Source organism: Heptranchias perlo, chromosome 17, assembly GCF_035084215.1.
Source record: "Heptranchias perlo isolate sHepPer1 chromosome 17, sHepPer1.hap1, whole genome shotgun sequence".
Taxonomy (NCBI): domain Eukaryota; kingdom Metazoa; phylum Chordata; class Chondrichthyes; order Hexanchiformes; family Hexanchidae; genus Heptranchias; species Heptranchias perlo.
The window spans coordinates 35,495,024-35,519,572 of record NC_090341.1 but is presented as its reverse complement, the minus strand read 5'-3'; the positions used below and the strand labels follow the sequence as shown (position 1 = coordinate 35,519,572).

Below are 24,549 nucleotides of genomic sequence, written 5' to 3'. Positions count from 1 at the left end.
CATTCAAATTTAGTTCAGCTTTTTGTTAATTTCTGGTATTGCATTTAGACCCCATGGGCAACAAAGTTGTCGAGTCACCCGAGTACAAACGTCATTTTGGGAAGTCAGTAAAAAGACTGTTTCCTTCAAAAATCTTGCAGACATCAGACTAAGAAATGTGTACTGAGGAAGACTTTCTAAATCCCAATGGGATGATTTCCCTTCTGTTTTGCTAAATGTATGTGCCATCAGTAGCTTGTTCATCTGCTTTTGTATAATTACCAAAGCAGACAAATTAGCCAGTAATGATACACCACGAATGAATAAAGAAATAAGGGGAAAATTGAAACTAAAGAAAAAGGCATACACTAAGTACATAGGCAACAAAGGAGAGGTTGACAAGCGAATAGGAAAAGGTCAGGAAAGAAGTTTTAAAAAAAAATAATTAGGAAGGCAAAGAGAAACTACAAAATTAAATTATATAAAAAGAAATAGTAAAGTATTCTACAGACACATAAATAACAAAAGAAAAATCAGGATAGGGATAGGGCCACTAAGGGATACACACGATAAACTCACAGGTAATGACAGCGAAATGGCAGAAATATTAAATAATTACTTTGCCTCAATATTTACCAGGGAGACTAACATGGTGTGCATGACATTAGAAGAGATCAAAAAAGATATAAAGACATTTAAGTTAGAAAGGGGGGAGATAATTGATAAACTAATCAAACTTAGAGAGGATAAAACCCCTGGTCTGGATAAATTGCACCGACACATATTAAAAGAAGTTAGGGTAGAGATTGCAGAGGCACTATTACGTGTATTTAAAAATTCATTAGAAAAGGGAATAGTGCCAGAGGACTGGCGGACAGCTAATGTGATTCCTATATTTTAAAAAAGGAGATAGAACAAGTCCAGGCAACTATAGACCAGTTAGCTTAATGTCAGTGGTAGGAAAGATAATGGAATCTTTACTCAAAGATGTAATAGAAAAACATCTAGAAACAGAAAATATAATAAAGAACAGTCAGCGCGGATTTCAAAAGGGAAGGTCATTCTTGACCAACCTTATTGAATTCTTTGAAGAAGTAACAGAGGGTAGACAAGGGTAATGGCAGTAGATGTAATATGTTTGGATTTTCGAAAGGGCTTTGATAAGGCACTGCATAGTAGACTCGTAATCAAGGTCAGAGCATGTGGAGTTAGGGGACAAGTAGCAGAATGGATAGCAAGCTGGCTAGAAAACAAAGAGTAAGGTTAAAATAGCTTCCAGCCCAACGAGGAAGGAGGCATTGCTGGATCTAGTTTTGGGGAATGAGGTGGGTCAAATGGAGCAAATGAAGGTGGGGAACATTTAGGTAACAGTGATCATGTCCTTTTCTATAGCTTTAGATTAGCTATAGAAAAGGACGAGCAATCTAGAGTAAAAATACTTAATTGGAGGAGGGCCAATTTCAGTGGGTTGAGAACAGATCTGGCCTGGGTAAATTGGAATCAAAGATTGGCAGGCAAAACTATATTCGAACAATGGGTGGCCTTTAAGGAGGAGGTGGTTCAGGTGAGAATCCCTACGTGGTCAGTTTTTAGTAAAATATTAAAATGCCTACGTGGCAAAGAAGCAGAATGCAAAATGGTTAGAAAGGGTTAATTAGTTAGTAACTGAGATTGATACAAGTGGCCTGGCCCTCCTGCTGTGCCATATGTTTGCTTAGTCAGCAGGCCTGCATTGTCTTATCAATGATAGGTCTTTGATGTGAGTCAAGGACTGGTCTGAATGTCTCCATGTTTATGGCAGATCAATATAGGTAACGAGCTTAGCCAAAGTTGAAAGACATTCCAGGTTGGGAGATAAGGAACAGAAGGGACAGGGAAGAACATTCCAAGTTGGAAGGTGAGGAAGTATCCCCTTTGATGTCTAACAGCAACATGGTCAGCACATGATTATTTATGATTGGCCGGAAATAATGTAACCTCGCATGGCAACCTATGCCCGGCTTATGATTGGTGTTGACCCTCATTAAGTATGTTCCAACCCTATTCATCTGTATAAAAACGTGTGGATTTCTGTATGTTTTTGTTCTTGCTCTGCCAGCATAGAGGGACTCTATCAGGAGTCCAAATCAATGCTGCAGACTAAGAACCCTGCTATTAAAGATGTGTTGAACTTTAAAATGTATTCGACTTCAGTTATTACTGAACCAGACTGAGGGGAAAGAATCCGGATCGTCACAGGTACATTCCCACCAGGGGGAGGGGGAGAGGTAGAGTGAGCCAGAGCTCTCTGGATGATGAAAGAGTAAGATAAAGCACAAAAAGGGGGGGGTATGACGGATGTCAGGTTGATAATACAAGTGAGATCCAGGCTGAATATAGAAAGTACAGAGAAGAAGTGAAAAAGGAAATAAGAGGGGCAAAGAGAGAGTATGAGAATAGACTGGCGGCTAATATAAAAGGGAATCCTAAAGTCTTCTATAGGCAAATAAATAATAAACGGGTAGTAAGAGGAGGGTTGGGGCCGAGGTAGAGATGAAAAAGGAGACCTAGGCATGGAGGCAGAGGGCATAGCTGAGGTACTAAATAGTACTTTGCATCTGTCTTTACCACTGTAATAAAAAGGGCTTGTCCTGTGGCATGCATAAGGGCGTAAGTGTTGATCCTAAGTGGTTGGAGTAAGCCTGAATTGTAATGGCGCATGTTCTGTGATGTGGATTTGCTGTCAAGAATTCTTGGCTGAGATGGTCCAAACCTTACAGCTGAAGCAAGAGTATCATGCAGTTAGGAAGCCGGTAGAGCCAGTTATATAAAGGAGGACGGTAGTTATAAAATATGAATTTAAACTCAAGTTCAAACAGTTCTTAACTTTATTCTCAGACATTATAAAAAGATACAAGATTTCAATGAAACCTTTTATAGACGTAAGTAATGGCTCTTGCTAAAGTATAGCGCTTTCTCAGCATTGATAACAATTTTACAATTTATTAACAAAGCTGCAATTCCTACCGACTCCAACCCCATTTAAAGTTAGTGACCAAAATTCAGACTTCTACAGCTTTTGGTATAGATGTGTTCTCTCCTAGATAAGTACCTCAAGACTGGCTGTGTTTAGAATATGCTTAATCACAAATTACATTGCTCATTACAGTTCTTGGAGCTAGCTTCAATAGATCCAAGATATGGTATAAGATTGTGTGTATTTTGAGGTATTGATCTCGTCACAAAAAAAAATTCAAGAATGTACATGCTGAAGGTCTGATCCTTAATAAAGTAGTTTGTGACACATTGTGGTTTTAAAATGGTTTGACTTTCTGGACTTCATTTCAAAAATGGTGTTCTCAAATTCAGGATATCTCTCAACTCTAACATTTTAATATATCTTAAAGGTACTTCAAATTCTTTTCCACCTTTTCAAAGTCGTAAAAAGTGGAAAATATTATTTTCCTTCCTTATTGACCATTTTCTCCTGACTACCTGCTAGGGTACTGTTTTCATAAATGTTGGTGACTCTCAGCTATCTCCCCCAATTGACCATTCTTCATTTTTGTGCCTGGATAATGGAGGCTGTTTGTGAGGGGGAGTGGGGGACATCCCAGCCAAGCCTGATCCTGTTCTTGTCCAATGTCTACGCAAGCTTTCCAACAGGGGTTAGAGCAGGAACCCAGAGCACAGGTCAGTTGTAGGACCCTTACTGTTTCCCAGCTTATTCAGTTAACTACAAAAGACCATGAATTGAATCTCTGGCCTTCCTGGACAGAGTCTGCTGACTGCTGTAACCAGCTGAGCAATCAAGGAAACCCTACTGGAACAATTTAGCTCTGAACGATACAGACCCACAAAACTAGTTTCAATTCAGTTCTTTGAATGAGTTGATCTCCATTGGAACAGTGATAGGAGGACTGCAATTGGCTGCAGCACCTCTGGGTCAGGGAAGGAAAATCTGGTTTCTAATCCTGATCATTATACATTGACCATTACTGGAAGTGCCTTTGTATGGATACAGGATCCGGCTGGGTTTTTATTTTCCCCACAGCCTACTGTTGAGGCTTAAGTGAGATTAATAGACCCTTGGGTGACTGTGCGTGACTGTCGCCTGTCATATATTGTATCCCAGTGAAGGAGTCGACGTCTTTGAGAAAAAGAAAAAAAAATGGTTTTACAAGATTAACTGATTTGAAGTGGTGGGGTACTCTCCACTCATCACTTGCCTGCTCTAGTTCAACCGCTAATTCTTTTTGCATAAAACTTATATCTTCCATTTTTCCCTCTGGTTTTGAAGAAGCTGCCTGATCTAGTTGCTTCTTTGTTCAGTATCACAGTGCTTCCATGTTGTCAGTCTTCCACACAGACCCAAATATGCCAGCCGCTGCTGGCAGACTGCAGAGTCTGGAGCAAAAAAAAATGTTTAATTTGAAACGTGGTTATTAAACTGACATGAAGTACCAAAATACAATTGAACTTTCTCACGCCTGCTTCATCTGCCCTCAGGTCTCCCTGCACTATGTGCCAGTCCTTGGCAACCCAGTGAATTCTTACATAGCAGTTCTGTTAAGTACTAGTAAAGCAGAGGTTAGATACTTACCTGCAAGCTGGAGAGAAAATTGGAGGACATAATCTCCCAGCTGTACACTTCCTACTGATTGTTTCAAAATGTTATTTGGGAAAAGAGTTGGGAACAGAATGCCTGTCTGTAATCTGTTGGTGAGGAATGGTTTATATAGAGGTTGAATATAGAAAGTTCAGAGGGGAAGTGAAAAAGGAAATAAGAGGGGCAAAGAGCGAGAGAGAATAGACTGGCAACTAATATAAAAGGGAATCCAAAAGTCGTCTTTCGGCATATAAACAGGTAGTAAGAGGAAGGGTGGGACCAAAAAGGAGATCTACACATGGAGGCAGAGGGCATGGCTGAGGTACTAAATGAGTACTTTGCATCTGCCGTTACCAAGGAAGAAGATTCTGCCAAAGTCACAGTAAAAGAAGAGGTAGTTGAGATACTGGATGGGCTAAATGTTGTTAGAGGAGGTACTAGAAAGGCTAGCTGTCCTTAAAGTAGATAAGTCACCTGGTCCGGATGGGATGCATCCTAGGTTGCTGAGGGAAGTAAGGGTGGAAATTGCAGAGATACTGGCCATAATCTTTCAAACATCCGTAGATACGGGGGTGGTGCCAGAGGACTGGGGAATTGCAAATATTAAACCCTTGTTCAAAAAGGGTTTAAGGATAAATCCAGCAACTACAGGCCAGTTTAACCTCTGTGGTGGGGAAACTTAGAAACGATAATCCGGGACAAAATTAACAGTCCCTTGGACAAGTGTGGATTAATTAAGGAAAGCCAGCACGGATTTGTTAAAGGCAAGTTGTGTTTAACTAACTTGATTGAATTTTTTGATGAGGTAACAGAGAGGGTTGATGAGGGCAATGCGGTTGATGTGTATGTGGACTTCCAGAAGGTGTTTGATAAAGTGCCACATAATAGGCTTGCCATCAAAGTTGAAGCCTATGGAATCAAAGGGGCAGTGGCAGCATGGATATGAAATTGGCTGGGTGACAGGAAACAGAGAATAGTGGTAAACGGTTGTTTTTCAGACTGGAAGGAAGTATACAGTGGTGTTCCCCAGGGGTTGATACAAGGACCACAGCTATATAAACTAAGGGGTGCAGGAACAGAGATCTATGGCGCAAATGTAATGTGCACAAATCTTTGAAGGTGCCAGGACAAGTTGAGAAAGCGGCTTTTAAAAGAACCATAAGGAATCCTGGGCTTTACAAATAGAGGCATAGACTACAAAAGCATGCAAGTTGTGATGAACCTTTATAGAACACTCGTCTGGCCACAACTGGAGTATTGTCCAGTTCTGGGCACTGCACTTTCAGAAGGATGTCCAGGCCTTAGAGAGGGTGCAGAAGAGATTTACTAGAATGATTCCAGGGATGAAGGACTTCAGTTATGTGGAAAGATTGAAGAAGCTGGGATTGTTCTTTGAGCAGAGAAGGTTGAGAGGAGATTTAATAGGGGTATTCAAAATCATGAAGTGTCTAGACAGAGTAGATAGAGAGAAACTGTTCCCATTGGCGGAAGGGTCAAGAAGCAGAGGACATAAATTTAAGGTGATTGGCAAAAGAACCAAAGGCGATATGAGGAAAAACTTTTTTTTGCACAGCAAGTAGTTATGATCTGGAATGCACTGCCTGAGGGGGTGGAGGAGGCAGATTCAATTGTGGCTTTCAAAAGGGAATTGTATAAGTACTTGAAGGGAAAAAATTTGCAGGGCTATGGGGAAAGGGTGGGGGAGTGGGACTAGCTGGATTGCTCTTGCAGAGAGCTGGCATAGGCCGAATGGCCGCCTTGAGTGCTGTAACCATTCTATGATTGTGTGAGACCTGAACGGAAGGAAATAAGGCAATTAAAATCAGTTGTTCCCAATTTTTAATCGAGGCTGACCGTACAGTACTGAATGAGTGCTGGCTGCATTGTTGAAACTGCCATCTTCCAAATGAGATGTTAAACTGAGCAGTTCAATTTGAATTAATATTAAAGATCATCATTACACTATTTGAGCGGCAAGTTTTCCTGGGTCCTAGCCAGCATTTCTGCCCCTTTTTTTAAAAAATCCTACAAAAATAGGTAATTTGGTTATTAATTTCTGTGGGGTTTTGCTGTGTGCAAAACAGTTGCCACGTTTGCCTATATAACAGCAGTCACTGGACCCCCAAATCACCATGTGAAACATTTCAGAGACTTGATAAGGTGCTCTATAAATGCAAGTTTTATTTGTGTATATTGAATTAGGAATATAGTAGAATGTGGAAGTGAATGTTTAATTAAGTGGGGGAATAGTGTCAACTCTAATTTCTGTTCACAGTGACAGTTCTGTTACCATTTGATAAGAGTTTTATTTTGTGTTTCAGAATTTCACATCGTTATTAGTGGATTAGATTCTATAATTGCACGACGATGGATCAATGGGATGTTGGTATGACTCTCACTAGATATATTTAATGGAGAATAGAAATTACTCAAGAATGACTACATAGCGGTAATCTCACGAAGGAGTTCAGATAACATAACCATAAGAGCAAAGCTCAGGCATTGTAGAATGTTCACCCATTTACCAGATGAGGCTAAAAACAGAAGATGCTGGAAACACTCTTGCAGGTCAGGCAGCATCTGTGGAGAGGGAAGCAGAGTTAACGTTTCGAGTCGATGATCTTCCATCAGAACAGTATCTTGCCTGCAACTGTTCGTGAAACTAGATTTATTCTGTTTCCTCCCTCACCCCAAACAGATAACCAGGATACTCTATTTAATTGTATGCGGGTGATTGGACTTGAAGTACTGACAGTGTAACATCCCTGTGAGTTTGAGTAATAATTAACAGATACTTACTTGAAAAATACCGTTGCTACATATATCGTGGAAACACTTGGCCAGTGTTTTAAAGGGGAAAAAAATCACAACCAAGTGAGACCAGCTGCATAGCTTAAGGGAGTTGGAGAAAATTATGTTAGTCAGGACATGAATAGCTTAGTTTCTGTCTTCATGTATACTATTAAAAGTTACATTTCCATGTATAAAATATTTTAATATTTTTATTGGTGTTTTTGCATGCATTTTCTAATTTAGATGTGTAAAAATGCATTGCATTAAAATTTTGTGTACTATTTTTGGGCCTTTCCTGTTGCAAATTTATGGGTTGATTGCATTTGTGCCAGCCCCCTTTTTGTTTGCATATTCTAAGTATTGGCCATGCATCGCTGAAATTATGAAAACCTGTTCAAAACCATACTGCTGTTTGATTCACTTAGTAGGAATGAGGAATAACATTTATTAGCTTATCTCTGCCTAAAATAAAAGATGCTACACCATTGTGTCACGATGGAGTTTTAGTTGTGTAATTTGATAAAATAAATGCTTTTGAAATGAAACTGAAGCAGTAATGGAGCATTTTGTTTCTGTACAATGGAAAAAGTTTAATTTCTAAAATTGTTTTCATGAAATGAAGATCTAAATTTCATGATTGCCATAATCTGCATTCTCTAAGTTAAAATGGCTTCTTGAATTTAATTTTGCATCCATAATATTTGAGAAAGATGAGACAACACATCAACTAATGAGCAGCAAACTACCCCTACATTTATAGTAGTTATAGTGAGAAGTTTTATAAACAGAATGGTAAAGTGGAATGCAGTGTGTTACCAACAAGGATTTAGGGATTTAAAATCACTGCATGTGGTAGCATAAAAATAAAAATCTAGGATGACTCTTTTAAGATCAGAGTAATACACAGTTTACAAACTACAAAGTGGTTTGACAGATGAATTTAAAGAGGCAAAAAAAAATCCCTTTGCTCCAGAAAAATGGTTGGCTTTTTTGTTTTCTTATGCCATATTCCTTTTCCCAGACTCTACTTCCTTTAAGTCACTGTCTAGTAATAAGCATTTATTCCCCTGTATGTAAGGAAGATCTTCATTTACTGCTCATGAGTCAACATTAGGCCTTCTCACCTTGTGGAGTTAATTCAATATCCCACCATTCCTCATTGATTATCCTTTTATAATTGACGACCATTTAAAAAAAATTAATTGTTGTCCTTAGATTTCCCTGCTGAACTTTGAAGATGGAACTCTAGACCCAAGCTCCATTATTCCATTGATTGACGGTGGGACTGAAGGGTTTAAGGGTAATGCACGTGTGATACTGCCAGGAATGACCGCATGTATAGAGTGTACACTGGAACTGTACCCTCCTCAGGTAACTTTCAGTTTTACAAAAATGTTACTGATCCAGTCTTTGGGACCTGATCAGTTAGAGATTGAAGTTATTCATTAAAAAAGCAGTATTCAGTTGCCTCCTGGTTCAATCCACTGCCTCCATGCTACCTCCTAGTTTTATACTTAAGATCGTTCATGTCTCTGATCTGTTACTTGTGTTTCCCAATTTTGCTCCAGCTTAATTTTGTTCATTTATTTTCCCTTGAGCATTTATTCTTTTGGTTCATAAGAACATAAGAACATAAGAAATTGGAGCAGGAGTAGGCCAATCGGCCCCTCGAGCCTGCTCCGCCATTCAATAAGATCATGGCTGATCTGATCCCAACCACCATCAACCTGTTGAGTCCTATCTATATTACTTTACCTCGTTTATTCCAGTTTTTAAAAGAAAATATTTTTACTTGTGTTAACCTCTCTTGGGTCAACATACATTATTCCAGCCAAGCCCACAGTGAGCTGATTCTCAGGCTTATCAGTGTTACTCTGTTATTGGTCACTAGGAGGTGTGAGAGAGATTTTCAAGTTATTTCCCTTTTGCTTAGCATTTCTCAACTGTGTGTTTGAAAGTTGGAACTCAGTTTTAGGGGAATTGTGTCTACTTTTGCTTCTGTTTTATAAGTCTGAGAAATTTTAAATGGACCTTTTTTATATTAGTTACCTCATATAGGCTTGGCAACCAGCATAGAAAACTCAGATTTTTTGCACACCTTTAACAAAAAAAAAATTAAATATAAATTAGAAATAATTTTGCTATCTTTGCTCTTTTTTCCAGATTAACTTTCCCATGTGTACAATTGCTTCAATGCCCAGGCTTCCAGAACATTGTATTGAATATGTCAGAATCTTGCAGTGGCCCAAAGAAAACCCATTTGGAGGTAAAATAAGCCAAATCTAATATTCTAGAATTTGCTTTGGTAACTTTTCAAAAAGAAAAATCAAAGCCCTCTAACCATTGTTACTTGGATTACATGCACTGATTACTGTAAGTGTTAAACATTTGTGTATATGATATCCTAGCTTGTCTGAAAGCACAATATTCAGCTTATTCAACCCTTAAACTTAGTTTAATATGGATTCAATTACCAAAACATTGTGCTAATTAATGGAGGTTCACACTCTAATCTTAAATATTGTCCAGTTTACTTTTATCACTGGTGTTTAAGGTGATGAAGGTTATCAGCAGAAGCTACCAAACCAGTTTGTCTTTCATCCAGGACACTCCTCCTTGTTGTCCCATGTATGCCAGTGTCCGGTAGATCTACTTGAAATGTCTGAGTAGTGGCCTTCAACCATGTTTGCATCAAGGCTTGAATAACAGCACCACAAGCTTGCAGTATCAAAGGTATTTGCTAGGGTTGCTGTCGACCTTCGTCACAGTTCGATGCCAAACTGTAGACCGCAGGTAATTTTGAGCCACAATGCATATTGATAGTAATCTTCAGCCATAAAACACAGTAGATATTCTCCAACACGCTTCTTGACTGTGCTTGATTATTTTCATTCGTCCTGTTTAGGGAAGGAGCCTCCACCCACCTCAACCACGGCCATTGTTCTAAGAGGGGACAGGGACTTCCTATGTTAGAAGTTCCTGCATCCCCTGCCCTCAGTTGGACCCTGTGTTGGGTTGGTGGAGGTATGATGAGTACCTTTCCCCAACTGGTGGAAGTGGGGTCACGGGGGGCCAAAGCCAGGATCATGGCCCAGACCTCTAAAGAGGAATTGAATTTTATCTTTTTTTTAAAAAAAAAGTGGGGGTGCCTGGAGGCAGCTTAGAGATGTGCCAGTCCCTCCAAGGAACCTCCTCCACTCCGGCTGGCCACTCTTTCACCAGGTGTCCTAGATTTGTCCCAAGTGGTGCCGTACAAAAACGTGGCACTTCCCTCTGGCCCCATGAACTTTGGCTGAGTCAGCAGCAGATGTCCCAGATGGACTCATCTCTGTACTTGTGCAAGGATATCCTTTCCCTTTCTCGTTCTCGTCCCGCCCCCCGCCACAATGGACTTCAGACCCATGATGTTTGAGCATTGTTTCCCCCAAGGTAGAAATCAGTAGTCCTTAGGATAGAAGTGCAGCAACTTCATCATTTTGTTGCCGAGATGAGTGTTTTGTTTTGTAGGGCTGTTGGGCAACAGAATCATTCCAACTCTTGAGCAAAGTCAAGATGTCGCCTCACTCTGAGCTCCTGCTTCGCTTGGTGACACATGCCACCTGAACCTTTTCTAGCAGATTTGCTTCTCCCTTTTTGCACAACAGCCCAGACCTGTATAGGATCTCTTCACCTTGGATCAACCCAAAAGAAAATATTTAATTTGCTGCCAATCACAATGTAATGCCTGTATACTCGTATTTACAACTGTATAATCTTTAAGCAGCTTATATTGAAAAAGCATTGTTAACTTGTTTATTATCTACTGAATACTACCTAGTTTGCATAGTGGGAACATGCACAAATATGCAGTTGACCCTGTTTTTGGATGTGAAAATCAAAAAATATGTATGTAATTGCTGAGTGGGCCATAACATTCCATTTCAAAATGAATTGACGAGTCCTCTTCAGCTCGGTTTGTGGGTCAACCCTGTTATAAAAGTGTCAACATTTAACTGCAGTGCCTGTTATACCTGTAGGTGGCTCTGTGGTTAAAAAAAATTCAATGTTAAATGTCTCACAACCTTATAATAGAGTTAACACCAGCATGCAGTTGCTAGCTCTGGCCACTGAGTGTTGCTGCTGAGCATCCTCTGTGGCCTTAGCCAGCAGCTATATTTGTATAGGTAAGTAAACAGTAATTGTGAATAGTTACCCTCTCAAAAACTCTCCTGCAATTCTTCCCCCACATCCTGATGGAGCCATAATTCAGCAGTTCACTATAAGTGACAGGCAGCACAAATATGCAGCCTTGCTACCCTTCGCTGGGGCTGGCTGTGGAACATTAGCCTTTTGCTACCCCTTCCATTTCTCTACGCGCTCCCCTGACCTCCTGCTTTCTAGATGCCTTTCACAGGCATCTGCACACCCACCTGCCACCACAGTCGGCTGCCCTGGAGACACACCAGGTGCCCCTTGCTCCATCCTACTACTCTTTATGCAGGCTGTGTTGTGATATCTGGCCATTGATCTTTGGCATGGCTGACAGCAAGTTTGTCCAATTGTAGTCCACTTAGAAGCTCAAGTTGCTGCATGCCTGGCATCACAATTCCACTTTGCAATCAATGAAGCACCTTGCCTGGATTGTGGTTTGCTGGAGCCCTGACTTGCTTCCCCCCCCCCCATCCCCCCCAGCTATCAAAAGCAATTTGGGGGCATTGACAGAATACAAGGTAACCCCTCCCCCTTCCTGCACTGCGAAATCATTCGGCAGATAGGAAAGGGATGAATGACACTTCTCTTTTCTCCCCCCCCCCCCCCCCCCCCCCCCCCACTTCCACTTGGATTTAAAATGAGACCTGAAGAGGGGATTTGAAGGATCACAAACCCTGTGCCAACTGAGATCGGAAATGGGTTTTGAGGAGGGGAATTAGATTATTTTATTCCCACTCCCCCCAAGATCCAAGACCTGGAAAGAGAAATTAATGGATCATAACGCTCCTCTCCCCTCCCCTGGCCACCTTCCCCCTCCCTCTTCTGCCTGGGTCCAATTATCTCCTCGCCTTCTAACCTTGCTTGAGCTTAATACTGCATTTGGTCTTGACTCCCCATTTGCAGTACAGCAGGAGATTGACTAGTGTATGTATATAATATTATGTGTTTCCCCCATTACATAAAAGCAAATGTCTTTTGAGGATGGGTGGTACAATGGCTTGGGCCCATGTGCTTTCACCTCTTGGACACGGGTTCAAAGTCTTTTATTTCTCCTTGCAATAAGGTTGCAGAGTTAAATCAGTTTAACCAATCTCAATTCAGTACCCAGTGAGCATGGGTCTGAGGCAAGAACTGCCCTTCATTCAGCAGAAATTGCAGCAAAATGGGTAACCTCCTGCAGGCATGAGGGCAGCTGGTATTAGAAGCAGAAAAATTCACAAAGATGCAGATGGGATCATCTTTTGAAGTTGGAGTTAAGGCACATTGTTGGCCATTTTAGTGGGAGCTTTACTCTGCATGTATCCAGTGCGATACTTGAGAATGCTTGATGCTGAAAGTGTGCTTAAAGTGGAAGTATTCCAGTTCCCAGCATTGACTTATTCTGCTGAACCAAAAAAAGTGAACAAATATATTGAACAGTCTTGTGGGTTAACATGAGATTCCCTTATTGCCACTACCAGAATGTGTACAGCAGGCTTTATTACCAAAATGAAGTACCTTTTTTTTCCTACAGAGGGTGTTGCACTAGATGGTGATGATCCAGAGCATATTCAGTGGGTATTTCAGAAATCACTTGAAAGAGCTGCTCAATTCAACATTACTGGTATCTCGTATAGACTTACACAAGGTAAGTCCTATAAAATGGAAATAAGGATTTTTACATATATTTAGATTTACAGTAATACAAATATTTTAATGGGACTGTTGCCTTTTGTTCCAGGTGTTGTCAAGAGAATTATCCCTGCTGTAGCATCTACCAATGCAGTAATTGCAGGTACAGATAATGGTTAAGTAACATTTGAGCTGAGTTGTTTTGAATGCCAAAAAGTACTTCTGTTTGCATTAACTTTGTGGATGTGAGGTTTAAAACTAAAGGTAACTGATCTCATAAAATTACAAAATCTATTGAAGCAGGAAAAGTATAGGTATCACACAACCAGTTACACGATTTAATGTTACTGCTGTTAAAGGGTAGATAATTGTTATTGGGACTTAATAAACATTTGAAGATTCTGTGTTATGTAAGTGTCAGAATGGCTTGTCCTTCATGAATCCTTTTAGGGATTCAGGGTGAATGGGTGGGCAATTGTTTACTTGAGTTAAGGAGTTTTACTTGCAGTCCATAGCATTGCTTCTGTGTAAACTGGCAGTAATCCAGCTACATAAGTTTTTTAAGCAACCATTGCAATTCCAACGAGCGCATGCAAAATCTACTGATCCAAGGCAGCTGATCGAAAGATGGACAGTGCAGATATTTTACTCCGCTTAACTTCTGTTCTTAAACTAGATAAATGAATTATTTCAAGGTCTCTTGTTTGCAGAATTTATTGTGGTGTGGGACTGATCACTTCCCTGTTGGACATCAACTTGGTCACCAACTTGCAGAAATGTATTTCATACAGAATTGTTCCAGCTAGTAGAGAGAGGTCTTCATCTCATCAGTCTGGGCTGGATTCAAACCTAGATCCTAGGAATGAAAGGGCAGTGTGGCTAAACTGCCCTGTCGTCTAATCACCTCTGAATTTTACGCCAAATTTCCGCATTCCAATATTTTCAACGTTGGAAACAAATCCCTTTAGATAGAGATGAAAGCAACCTCACATAAAGCAATAATACAATAGTGCATGCTCCATATTTATAATAATGACCAATGTTACTTACAAAAATTAAATGTAAAAGCCCTATATTTGTAATAAGATTGTAAGAGAAGATAATTTCTGTTTAGCTGTTGAATAGAAGATACCACTCAAGGAATTGAATATAGAAGCTAAGCCGAGCCAAATATCTGTACTGTCCATTTGTGAAGGAGGAATGTATAACTTTTATTGTACAGTCCATTTCAGTAAAATATGCAGTATTCTATTTGTGACACGTATTCCAAGTTACATGCTATTTTAAAATTAAAAGTAGCTGTGGAACTTTAGTCGATGTAGTGATCGTGAGTGTTTAGCAGTCATTGCTAAATTTAGTATTCCATGTCTGAAAGGTAAGTAATTATCATGGTGTAATTGGTCGGATAATATATCCCCTGTAAAAGATTCACTTGCACCTCTGGCGTACTTTGGATCATGTAGGGTTCCTCTTCGTGTGACACAAATTTTGTATTCATCTCGAAATCGCAGTGAATATTCCCTATTAGTGCACTTCTGGAATGTCTGAATTGTTGCAATACCAGGAGAAAACAACAGATGGCAACACAACTTTTATCTTGTAACACATGGTACAGTAGAACCTTGAAGTTACACAACAGGGAGTCAGTCAAATGTATGGTGTACATGGAGAGCAATACTATATTCATTATTAACTCCTTTTTCTTCAGTCATGTAGTTTAGAACTGCAATATGTATACCAGATTGAAATATATTTAGTGTCCAGAATAAAGTCTTTAAAAAACAAAGTCCCTTCTTAATCATTGGAGAATTACTAAGCCTCAAAGTTTGGGTTTGATCTAATAGCCATTACTGTGATGTGGTTGCAAGGTGACCAAGGTTGGGAACTAAATATTCCAGGATACCTAACTTTTAGAAATGATAGGCAAAATGGAAAAGGAAGTGGTGGTGGGGTGGGGATCTAGCCCTGATAGTGAGTCAAAGCAGTAGTGAGAAAGGATCTTAGCTTCACCCATATTGATTCTACATCCTTATTTTCTGAGCTAAGAAATAACATGGGGCAGAAAACACTGGTGGGAGTAGTTTATAGGACCCCTAACAATAGTTATAGTGTTGGACAGAGAATAAATCAGGAAATTAGAGGAGCACATAACAAGGGTAAAGCAATAATCGTGGGGGGCTTTAATCTTCATACTAAAGGGCAAACCATATTGGCAAAAGTTGTTTGGAGGATGCATTCGAGACAGTTTTCTAGAACAATGTGTCGAGGAACCAACTAGGGAACAGGCTATTTTAGATCTAGTATTGTGTAATGAGACAGGGTTAATTAGTAATCATATAGTTAAGGATACTCTGGGGCAGAGTGATCATAATATAATAGAATTTCATATTGAGTTTGAGAGTGGTGTAGTTAAGTCCAAAACTAGGGTCTTAATTTTAAACCATGCCAGTTATGTAGGTATGAGGGGCAAGTTGGCTAAGATAGATTGGGAAACTAGATTAAAACATATGACTGTAGATAAGCAATGGAGAATTTTTAAAGAAATAATTCTCAACGAATATACATTCCCTTGAGGAATAAAAACTCCACTGGAAAAGGGATCCAACTGTGGCTAACTAGAGAGATTAAGGATAGTGTTAGATTAAAAGAAGATGCTTACAATGCTGCCAAAAAGAGGAGTAAGCCTGAAGATTGGGATGGTTTTAGAAATCAGCAAAGGATGACCAAAAAATTGATAGAGGTAGAAAATTGAATGAGAGTAAACTAGCAAGAAATATAAAAACAGATTGTAATAGCTTCTACAAGTATGTAAAAAGGAACAGATTAGCAAAAGTAAAAATGGGTCCCTTAGAGACAGGAGAAATTATAATGGGGAGTAAGGAAATAGCAGAGATGTTAAACAAATATTTAGTATCTGTCTTCACAGTAGAAGACACAAAAAACATACTAGAAATAGTAGGGAACCAAGGGTCTAATGAGAGTGAGGAACTTAAAGTCATTAAGATTAGTAAAGAAAAAGTACTGGAGAAATTAATGGGACTAAAAGCTGACAAATCCCCTGGACCTGATGGCCGACATCCTAGGGTTTTAAAAGAGGTGGCTGCAGAGATAGTGGATGCATTGGTTTTGATGTTCCAGATTTCCCTAGATTCTAGAATGGTCCCTGTGCATTGGAAGGTAGCAAATGCAACCCTGCTATTCAAGAAAGAAAGGAGGGAGAGAGAAAACAGGGAACTCTAGGCCAGTTAGCCTGACATCAGTAGTAGGGGAAATGCTAGAATCTATTATTAAGGCCGTAGTAACAGGGCACTTAGAAAATCATAATATGATTATGCAGGGTCGACACAGTTTTATGAAAGGGAAATTGTGTTTGACAAATCTACTAGAGTTTTTTGAGGGTGTAACTAGCAAGGTAGATAAGGGGGAAACCATTGGATGTAGTATATTTGGATTTTCAAATGGCATTTGATAAGGTGTTACACAAGATTAGGACTCATGGGATAGAGGGTAACATATTAGCATGGATTGAGGATTGGTTAACAGACAGAAAACAGTAGGAATAAACGGGTCATTTTTGGGTTGGCAGGGTGTAACTAGTTGGGTGCCGCAAGGATCAGTGCTTGGGCCTCAGCTGTTTACGATGTATATTAATGATTTAGATGAGGGGACTGAGTGTAATGTATCCAAGTTTGCTGATGATACAAAGCTAGGTGGGACAGTAAGCTGTGAGGAGGGTGCAAAGGGATATAGACTGATTAAGTGAGTGGGGGAGAAGGTGGCAGATGGAGAATAATGTGGGGAAATGTGAAATTATCCACTTTTAGGAAGAATGGAAAAGCAGAATATTTTTTTTAAAGTGAGAGACTAAGAAATGGATGTTACTAAGAGGGATTTGGGTGTCCTTGTACACAAATCACAGAAAGTTAACATGCAGGTACAGCAAGCAGTTTGGAAGGCAAATGGTATGTTAGCCTTTTTTTACATGGGGGTTGGAGTATGAGTAAGGAGGTCTTGCTGCAATTATATAGGGCTCTGGTGAGACGACACCTGGAGTATTGTGTACAATTTTGGTCTCCTTACCTAAGGAAGGATATACTGAGAGGAGGTGCAACGAAGGTTCACTAGATTGATTCCTGGGATGAGAGGGTTGTCCTATGAGGAGATATTGAGTAGAATGGGCCTATATTCTCTGGAGTTTAGAAGAATGAGAGGTGATATCATCGAAACATATAAAATTCTTAGGTTTGACAGGGTAGATGCAGAGAGGCTGCTTCCCCTGGCTGGAAAGTCTAGAACCAGGGGTCATAGTCTCAAGATGAGAGGTTAGCCATTTAGGACCGAGATGAGGAAAAATTTCTTCACTGAGGGTTGTGAATCTTTGGCATTCTCTACCCCAGAGGGCTGTGGATGCTCAGTCGTTGGGTGTATTCAAGGCTGAGATGGATAGATTTTTGGACAATAAGAGAATCAAGGGATATAGGGTTAGGGTGGAAAAGTGGAGTTGAGGTAGAAGATCAGCCATGATCTTATTGAAAGGCGGAGCAAGCTCGAGGGGCCGTATGGCCGCCTATTGCTCTTATATTCTTGAAGAGACAAATGACTATTTGAGAATTTGTTATAGCCTATCTTTGAGAAAATATTGGCAGAAACTAAGTAGGGAGCTGTCTTTAGCACTTGTATTTTGTTAATATTGTTAACGGTCATATTAGTTGAAGACATTAACTTTTTGGTAATGCCTTAAAGATTGATATTGAAATAATTGAGCTTTTCCTTCCCCAGCTGTGTGTGCAACTGAAGTGTTCAAAATTGCATCAAGGTGAATTTTTACTTTTAAGCAATTGATCAATTTTGTTTTTCATCTTGTCTGTTTTCAATAACGATTTAAATTACACAGTTTTACTTTTGCAGTGCGTATATTCCTCTGAACAACTACTTGGTATTCAATGATGTAGACGGACTGTACACCTACACGTTTGAAGCCGAACGTAAGGTGAGTACTTGACACTTTATAAGCTGATGTGACAAATGTTTAACTATTGATGGACGTGATGGCTCCGTTTTCTTTCTCCTGCACTGTAATTTTTTTTAAATCAGCTTTGAGTCACTGGTACAATAACAACTTGCATTTATATGAAAGAAATGCAGAGGTGCTGAAGTCCTGAATACTAAAGCTTTTACCTTTTTATGTGTGACCACAGCCATGGAATATCCCCTTGTGAGACTTAAATCTTAAATGGTTAAGATATAGTTCATCTTCAGTTATGACAATGTCCAAGTCTAAATAGCAAACAATCTGGAATGCTTAACTAATCAACTTGCGAAACCTGTTCGTCAAAAACGCAGATCGGATAAAGCTGTAGAAATCTACAAAACAAGATGTACGATGGGAAGTTATAGTGTGGAATTTAATTTTCTACTTTTGGAGACTTTCAGCAGCTGCCAAACTCTTGTCCGTTACTCGTTATTAAAAGAACAGTCACATGATCACACTAAACCTATAATATATACTTCTGTGATGAATTGTTGCCATGATTTTTTTTCCTACTCGTGGTGAGGAAATCTTCCAATTTGTGTAAAAGGAAACTAATGATTTCATAAAACCTCTATATATAAATTTACAAATTTTAACCTATCCCTTTGTTTGTGTCTATTTTGTTGGAATGCTTGTTTTAATCTCGTAACTATCTGAAGACCCAGCTGGTAACAGGGAAAGTTCTGAAATGTTCCATTGATTGTCTGTGGTTTTTATTTAAAGGAAAACTGCCCTGCCTGCAGCCAGGTACCCCAAGATCTACAGTTTCCACCATCTGCAAAACTTCAAGAGCTCCTAGATTATTTGACTCAGAGTGCTTCACTGTAAGTTTCCATTTAAGCGTTTACCTGTTGCAGGTCTCGTGTGTTTTAGTATAGTGTCCCAGTTGCTGCCTGATGGTCCCAAGCACATTGGTGTGTCGTATTATAATTTAGGATTAAGGTTTGTGCTGCTTTTGCCCACGAGTTCCTGATCTCATCCTGGTGACAGAGGAAAGAAGGGGACTAGGCAATTGCTGAAGGAAGAAACCAGATTGTTAGCCTGTGCTTTCATACCATGTGTGATATGGGAGACCTGAAAAGAAAAGGTGGAAAATATTTTCATTCTCCTGTTTAATGTTGGACAAGACTTACTGACTGGAAGCTCCTAATCATAGAAAGTTACAGCACAGAGGGAGGCTATTCGGCCCATTGTGTCCGTGCCAGCTGAAAAAGAGCTATCCAGTTTAATCCCACTTTCCAGCACTTGGTCCGTAGCCCTGTAGGTTACGGCACTTCAAGTGCACATCCAAGTACTTTTTAAATGAGTTGAGGGTTTCTGCCTCTACCACCCTTTTAGGCAGTGAGTTCCAGACCCCCACCACCCTCTGGGTGAAAAAAATTCTCCTCAGCTCCTGTCTCTTCCTTCTACCAAATACTTTAAGTCTATGCCCCCTGGTCACTGATCTCTTTGCTAAGAAAAATAGGTCCTCCCTATCCACTCCATCTAGTCCTGTCATAATTTTATATACCTCAATTAAATCTCACCTCGGCCTCCTTTTGTTCCGAAGAAAACAACCCCAGCCTATCCAATCTTTCCTCATAGAATCATAGAAAGGTTACAGTACAGAAGGAGGCCATTCAGCCCATCGAGTCCATGCCGGCTCTATGCAAGAGCAAACTAGCTAGTCCCACTCCCCTGCCCTATCCCTGTAGCCCTGCAAATTTTTTCCTTTCAAGTACTTATCCAGTTCCCTTTTGAAGGCTGTGATTGAACCTGCCTCCACCACCCCCTTAGGCAGTGCATTCCAGATCCTAACCACTTTTTAAAAAGTTTTTCCTCATGTTATCTTTGGTTCTTTTGCCAATCACCTTAAATTCCTTCTAATAGCTAAAATTCTTCAGCCCTGGCAACATCCTCGTAAATCTCCTCCGTACCCTCTCGCAATCACATCTTTGCTGTAATGTGACCAGAACTGTACGCAGTACTCAAGATGTGGCCTAACCAATGTTTTATATAGTTCTAGCATAACCTCCCTGCTCTTACTTTCCTTGCCGAGGCGTAGAATATAATCCCGTATGCCTTTTTAACCATCTTATCTACCTGTCCTGTTACCTTCAGGGATCTGTGGACGTGCACTCCAAGGTCCCTTTGTTCCTCTACACCTCTCAGTATCCTCCCATTTGTTGTATATTCCGTTGCCTTGTTTGCCCTCCTCAAATGCATTACCTCACACTTCTCTGGATTGAATTCCATTTGTCACTTTTCTGCTCATCTGACCAGTCCATTGACATCTTCCTGCAACCTATAGCTTTCCTCCTCACTATCAACCACACGGCCAATTTTTGTATCATCTGCAACTTCTTGATCAAGCCCCCCACGTTCCAAAGGAGAATAATTGGTTGTTCAGCTCCAAGGTCAGTGTAATCTGAATGCCTTGGCAATTAACAAAAAAATTACAATAGTTGAGTTGGTGTGACAAAATCAATGCCCCCAACCTTTTCCTCCAAAGAGGTGTCTGCGATGTTTAAGTCTGCTCATCAAATTTAGCCAGAAAAGGACCTTTAGTAATTGGGCAGTCAGTATTTGTTCGCTTTTAAAATTAGCTTGCACAGGAGTAAAAAGTGAGCTACGCAAGAAGATTTCAAGACTAAGCAAGAAATGACAGGGTGGGCTTAGTGACCGCAGTTGGCCTTAATGAAGGGGAGGGTGAGCAACTATGCTGATGAACACACAGTAATTTTTGTCTGTCCTACACAGACAAATGAAGTCCCCGGCTATCACTGCGACTTTGGATGGAAAAAATAAAACTCTTTATTTACAGGTAAGAGTTTTTATTCTGTAATAATTTGATCTGTGTTTAAACAAAAAAAAGTTTGAAGTTACTGTATTGAAAGCTCATGTCTGATCTGATTTTACAGACTGTAGCATCAATTGAAGAAAGAACAAGACCAAATCTTTCAAAGACCCTGAAGGGTAAGTGTAAGATGCTAGATTTCACAGGATTTCAAATTCTCTACAAGTATCAAAATGTTTCTGTGCTTGTAATAGTCCTTTTTACGGCTGAGCACAAGTGATGCAAACACCAGTTTTGAGTGCTCAGCATTTCCTTCTGCTTACCATTACTAATCTTCTGGTTTCCTGAAAAATAAACATCTAGAATCATTAAATATGTAAAAGCCTCTTTACAAACTGTTGTGTTGCTGAGTATCTCCATAATGTAATCACACTGAGCAGTAACAGAGAGGGTGTTGAAAGCTGGAGGCTAGGAGCTAAAATAACATAACTGAATTCATTTTGGCAACTCAATTTTTCTCATTTTGTGAAATAATTTAGTCTTCCACATTTTCCCATTTAAGTAAACTGTCTTACTTCTGGGAGAAAGAGTTTTGATTTTTAAACTGTGTGTGTGCCACATACTGATTTGCAAACATATGAAAATGGTAGGCAGGAGCTGACCATCTGGTCCTCAAGCCTGCCCCCCTCAATCGTGATGCTTCAAGCATCATGAGTAAACACCCCCAACCCACCAGCAGCCATGTAATCTAGTGGGAGAGGCAAAAAAGCAGATTTAAAAACCCATGTCCAATTAGCGGGAAAAAATCTGGTAAATTCCTCTCTGACCCCCTTAAGCAATTGGAACTAGTCCAAGAGACCACATTAACCATGCTTAAATTACCTGTTATTTCACCTACCTTTTTTTATAAGTTGTGATCTCCACCCCAGCCAAAACCTGGTCCAGCTTTCTTTAGAAGGTATGCAGAGAGTCAAGTCACCGCACGAGTCGGTAACTTGTTCCATAGGTCTGCTGTCCTCTGAGAAAAGAAGTGCCTAACATCTAACCTAGCTCTACCCTTGTGTAACTTATACGCATGATCCCTGGTCTTCCCCAGTCTATCAATAGAAACATAATCTAACCCTTCAATTATTTTGGTTAATTTACCAAATTATCCTGAAGCCTACACATCTCTTAAAATGAATAGACCCATCTTTTTAAGCCTATCTGAGTAACAAAGGTGATTTAAGCTGAGAATCATTCTTGTGGCTCTTTGAACCTTTTCTGTAGCATCGATATCACCCACCATATGAGGGGACCAAAACCGACACGGTATTCTAAATGTGGTCTAACCAAGGTCTTGTACAATGATAAAATGGCGTGCTTTGTTTTACGTTGAATAATCCTGGTAATACAATCTAATACCCTATTTGCTTTGGCTATGGCTTCTCGGCATTGGTCGTGAACCTTCAGAGAATTATGAACTATAACGCTAAGATCCTTTTCTCTCTCAACTGGTTTCAGCTCTGTTCCATGTAAAGTGCAAGTATATTTGGTGTTGGTCCTGCCCACTTTCTAGAGCTATTTTAGCAATTCCACTGCTGACTGCTCCACCACTGCAGTCTCCAGGCATCCTTTGGTAACTGAGTCAGGAGCCCACTCTTCATGTGTGATTAGACAGAGCGTTGGCAAGCAATTGGGGGAGCAGTTAACTCTGTATCCCCAACACCACATGCAATTTCCAGAAGGGGTCTCCGGATAGTGATACGATATAGGGATTCCGGCCAATTTTTTCCCTCCCTAGTTCTGATAAAGGTTGTGATTTACTTTAGTTGAATGAATTAATAGTTCCTTAAGGAGCCATTAGGGTGATCTTTTACAGGCACTTAAACTGCTTTTATTTAACCTTGAATAATAAAACTTGGGTGTTCTCAAACCATCGTTAAGTGTATTTAGTCGTTGTACTACAGAAATTATTTGAGTTGATGGCAAACAGCATTGGAAATGTAAGAAACACTAATCATTTTCCAGCAAATATTTGCATGTATTTGGATGTAATTTCTTGTGAAGCATTCAGTCTCAACCTTGTGTTGAAATGATTTTATTTTCCAGAGTTGGGTCTTACAAATGGACAGGAGCTGGCAGTGGCAGATATAACGACACCTCAAACTGTGCTTTTCAAGCTCCATTTTACTACTTGACCAATTTTGCAAACGTACTAAAGTCAAATTGTACGAAAAATTAATTTAAGCAAAATATTGATCTGTTTATCATTGTACTAAACTTTGTCATTTTCTAACCGGCTTGAATTTGAAGTTGGACATATTTACTAGTGTATCACAGGCCACAAATAGTTGAAGGTGTATTGTATATAATGTTTGAAATGGGGTATGAACTGAGTCGCCAATTTAAAGTAATAGAAATGGCATTGTATATAGGAAACTGGCACTTGCTGTACTTTGTTAATTTGATGCACTGTAACCTGAGTATTGTTTTTAAGATTTTACAGTAAAAGCAAGGAATCAGATTTTGTTTCAAAACATGTACAGAATTTTTTTTGTCAATTTTTCAAACAAGGTTTTTTTCTGGATGATGCAATTTAGGTTTTATATATTTATTGACGTGGGGTAATAGCTCTAACAAATGTGTCTGGGTCATTTAAGCTTAAACTGACCAAGACTAATGCCCTTAAACCTGGTATTTAATTAGACTGGAAACTAGACTTGTATTTCAAGAATGAAACTTATACAAATGCCAGTTGTGTTGCAGTTTTTGGCTATGATCGTTTTTTAAATGCTGTCTAGGAATGTTACTTTGCAATGAGTGAAATTGAGTGAAACCCCATATCAGAAACTGTTAAAACTTCAGGTTTTTTTTTAGATTCTAAAATGTAAAGTATCTTTCATCCCTTTACAGATTCTCCAAGAGATTGTGAATACTATATAATAAAATGAGCAATAATACTCTTATTTAGGATTATACATTAGTGTACATTAAAATAATCACATGTTGTGTATCCTAGCAAATGTCTAATACATGCTCACGTTGTAACATGCTTGAAAAACAGTGGTGTAAAAATGAGCTGGGTTTGTCCATTATGAAGTTGAAGTTCCAGTGTTTCCAGATTTCTTGGGACTTTTTCTCCTACTGAAGGTAGCAGATCTACAGGAATACTGATGACCAGGAAATGATGGGATGTGAGATTCTCGTCCATATTGTGGTCCTGTGATGGAGTGTTGACTGTTGCTACTGAAATCGAAGATAAACATGTAAAAACATTTGAAATGGAGGGGAAAAGACATAAGAAACCAAGAGAAATTGCAGAGGGAGATAATTTAGCATACCAAACAAGTAAGCAAGACAGAGGAAATAGAGAAAATTATGGTAAAGAATGGAGCAAGAGAAAATATACCGGGGAAACACGTTTTTAGAATACACCAGGAGCAGAGGGGCTAAATTTAAAAACACCATGTTATGTAAGTGTTGAACAGCTCTTTTATAGTAGAATTTATAAAATGGCAAATTCCAACATGGATAACACTGGAAAGCCTCTTATTAAAACAGTGGCAATAAATGTTCATGGAGTTTTTTTCCAAAGTA

At 39.5% G+C, this 24,549-nt stretch overlaps 1 protein-coding gene across 3 annotated transcripts in view; it reads left to right on the top strand.

The window, feature by feature from the left end:
- Positions 1 to 24,549, top strand: part of uba3 (ubiquitin-like modifier activating enzyme 3) — a 36,640-nt gene extending 12,091 nt beyond the window's left edge. For all 3 annotated transcript variants that reach the window (XM_067998880.1, XM_067998881.1, XM_067998882.1), the window contains 12 exons: positions 2,857 to 2,900; positions 6,889 to 6,953; positions 8,576 to 8,731; positions 9,524 to 9,626; positions 13,065 to 13,178; positions 13,272 to 13,325; positions 17,942 to 17,978; positions 18,071 to 18,152; positions 18,918 to 19,018; positions 20,934 to 20,997; positions 21,095 to 21,149; positions 23,062 to 24,549. In XM_067998880.1, the coding sequence (XP_067854981.1) occupies positions 2,857 to 2,900; positions 6,889 to 6,953; positions 8,576 to 8,731; positions 9,524 to 9,626; positions 13,065 to 13,178; positions 13,272 to 13,325; positions 17,942 to 17,978; positions 18,071 to 18,152; positions 18,918 to 19,018; positions 20,934 to 20,997; positions 21,095 to 21,149; positions 23,062 to 23,150 (964 nt within the window). In that variant the 3' untranslated portion in view covers positions 23,151 to 24,549. The remainder of the gene's footprint in view (positions 1 to 2,856; positions 2,901 to 6,888; positions 6,954 to 8,575; positions 8,732 to 9,523; positions 9,627 to 13,064; positions 13,179 to 13,271; positions 13,326 to 17,941; positions 17,979 to 18,070; positions 18,153 to 18,917; positions 19,019 to 20,933; positions 20,998 to 21,094; positions 21,150 to 23,061) is intronic.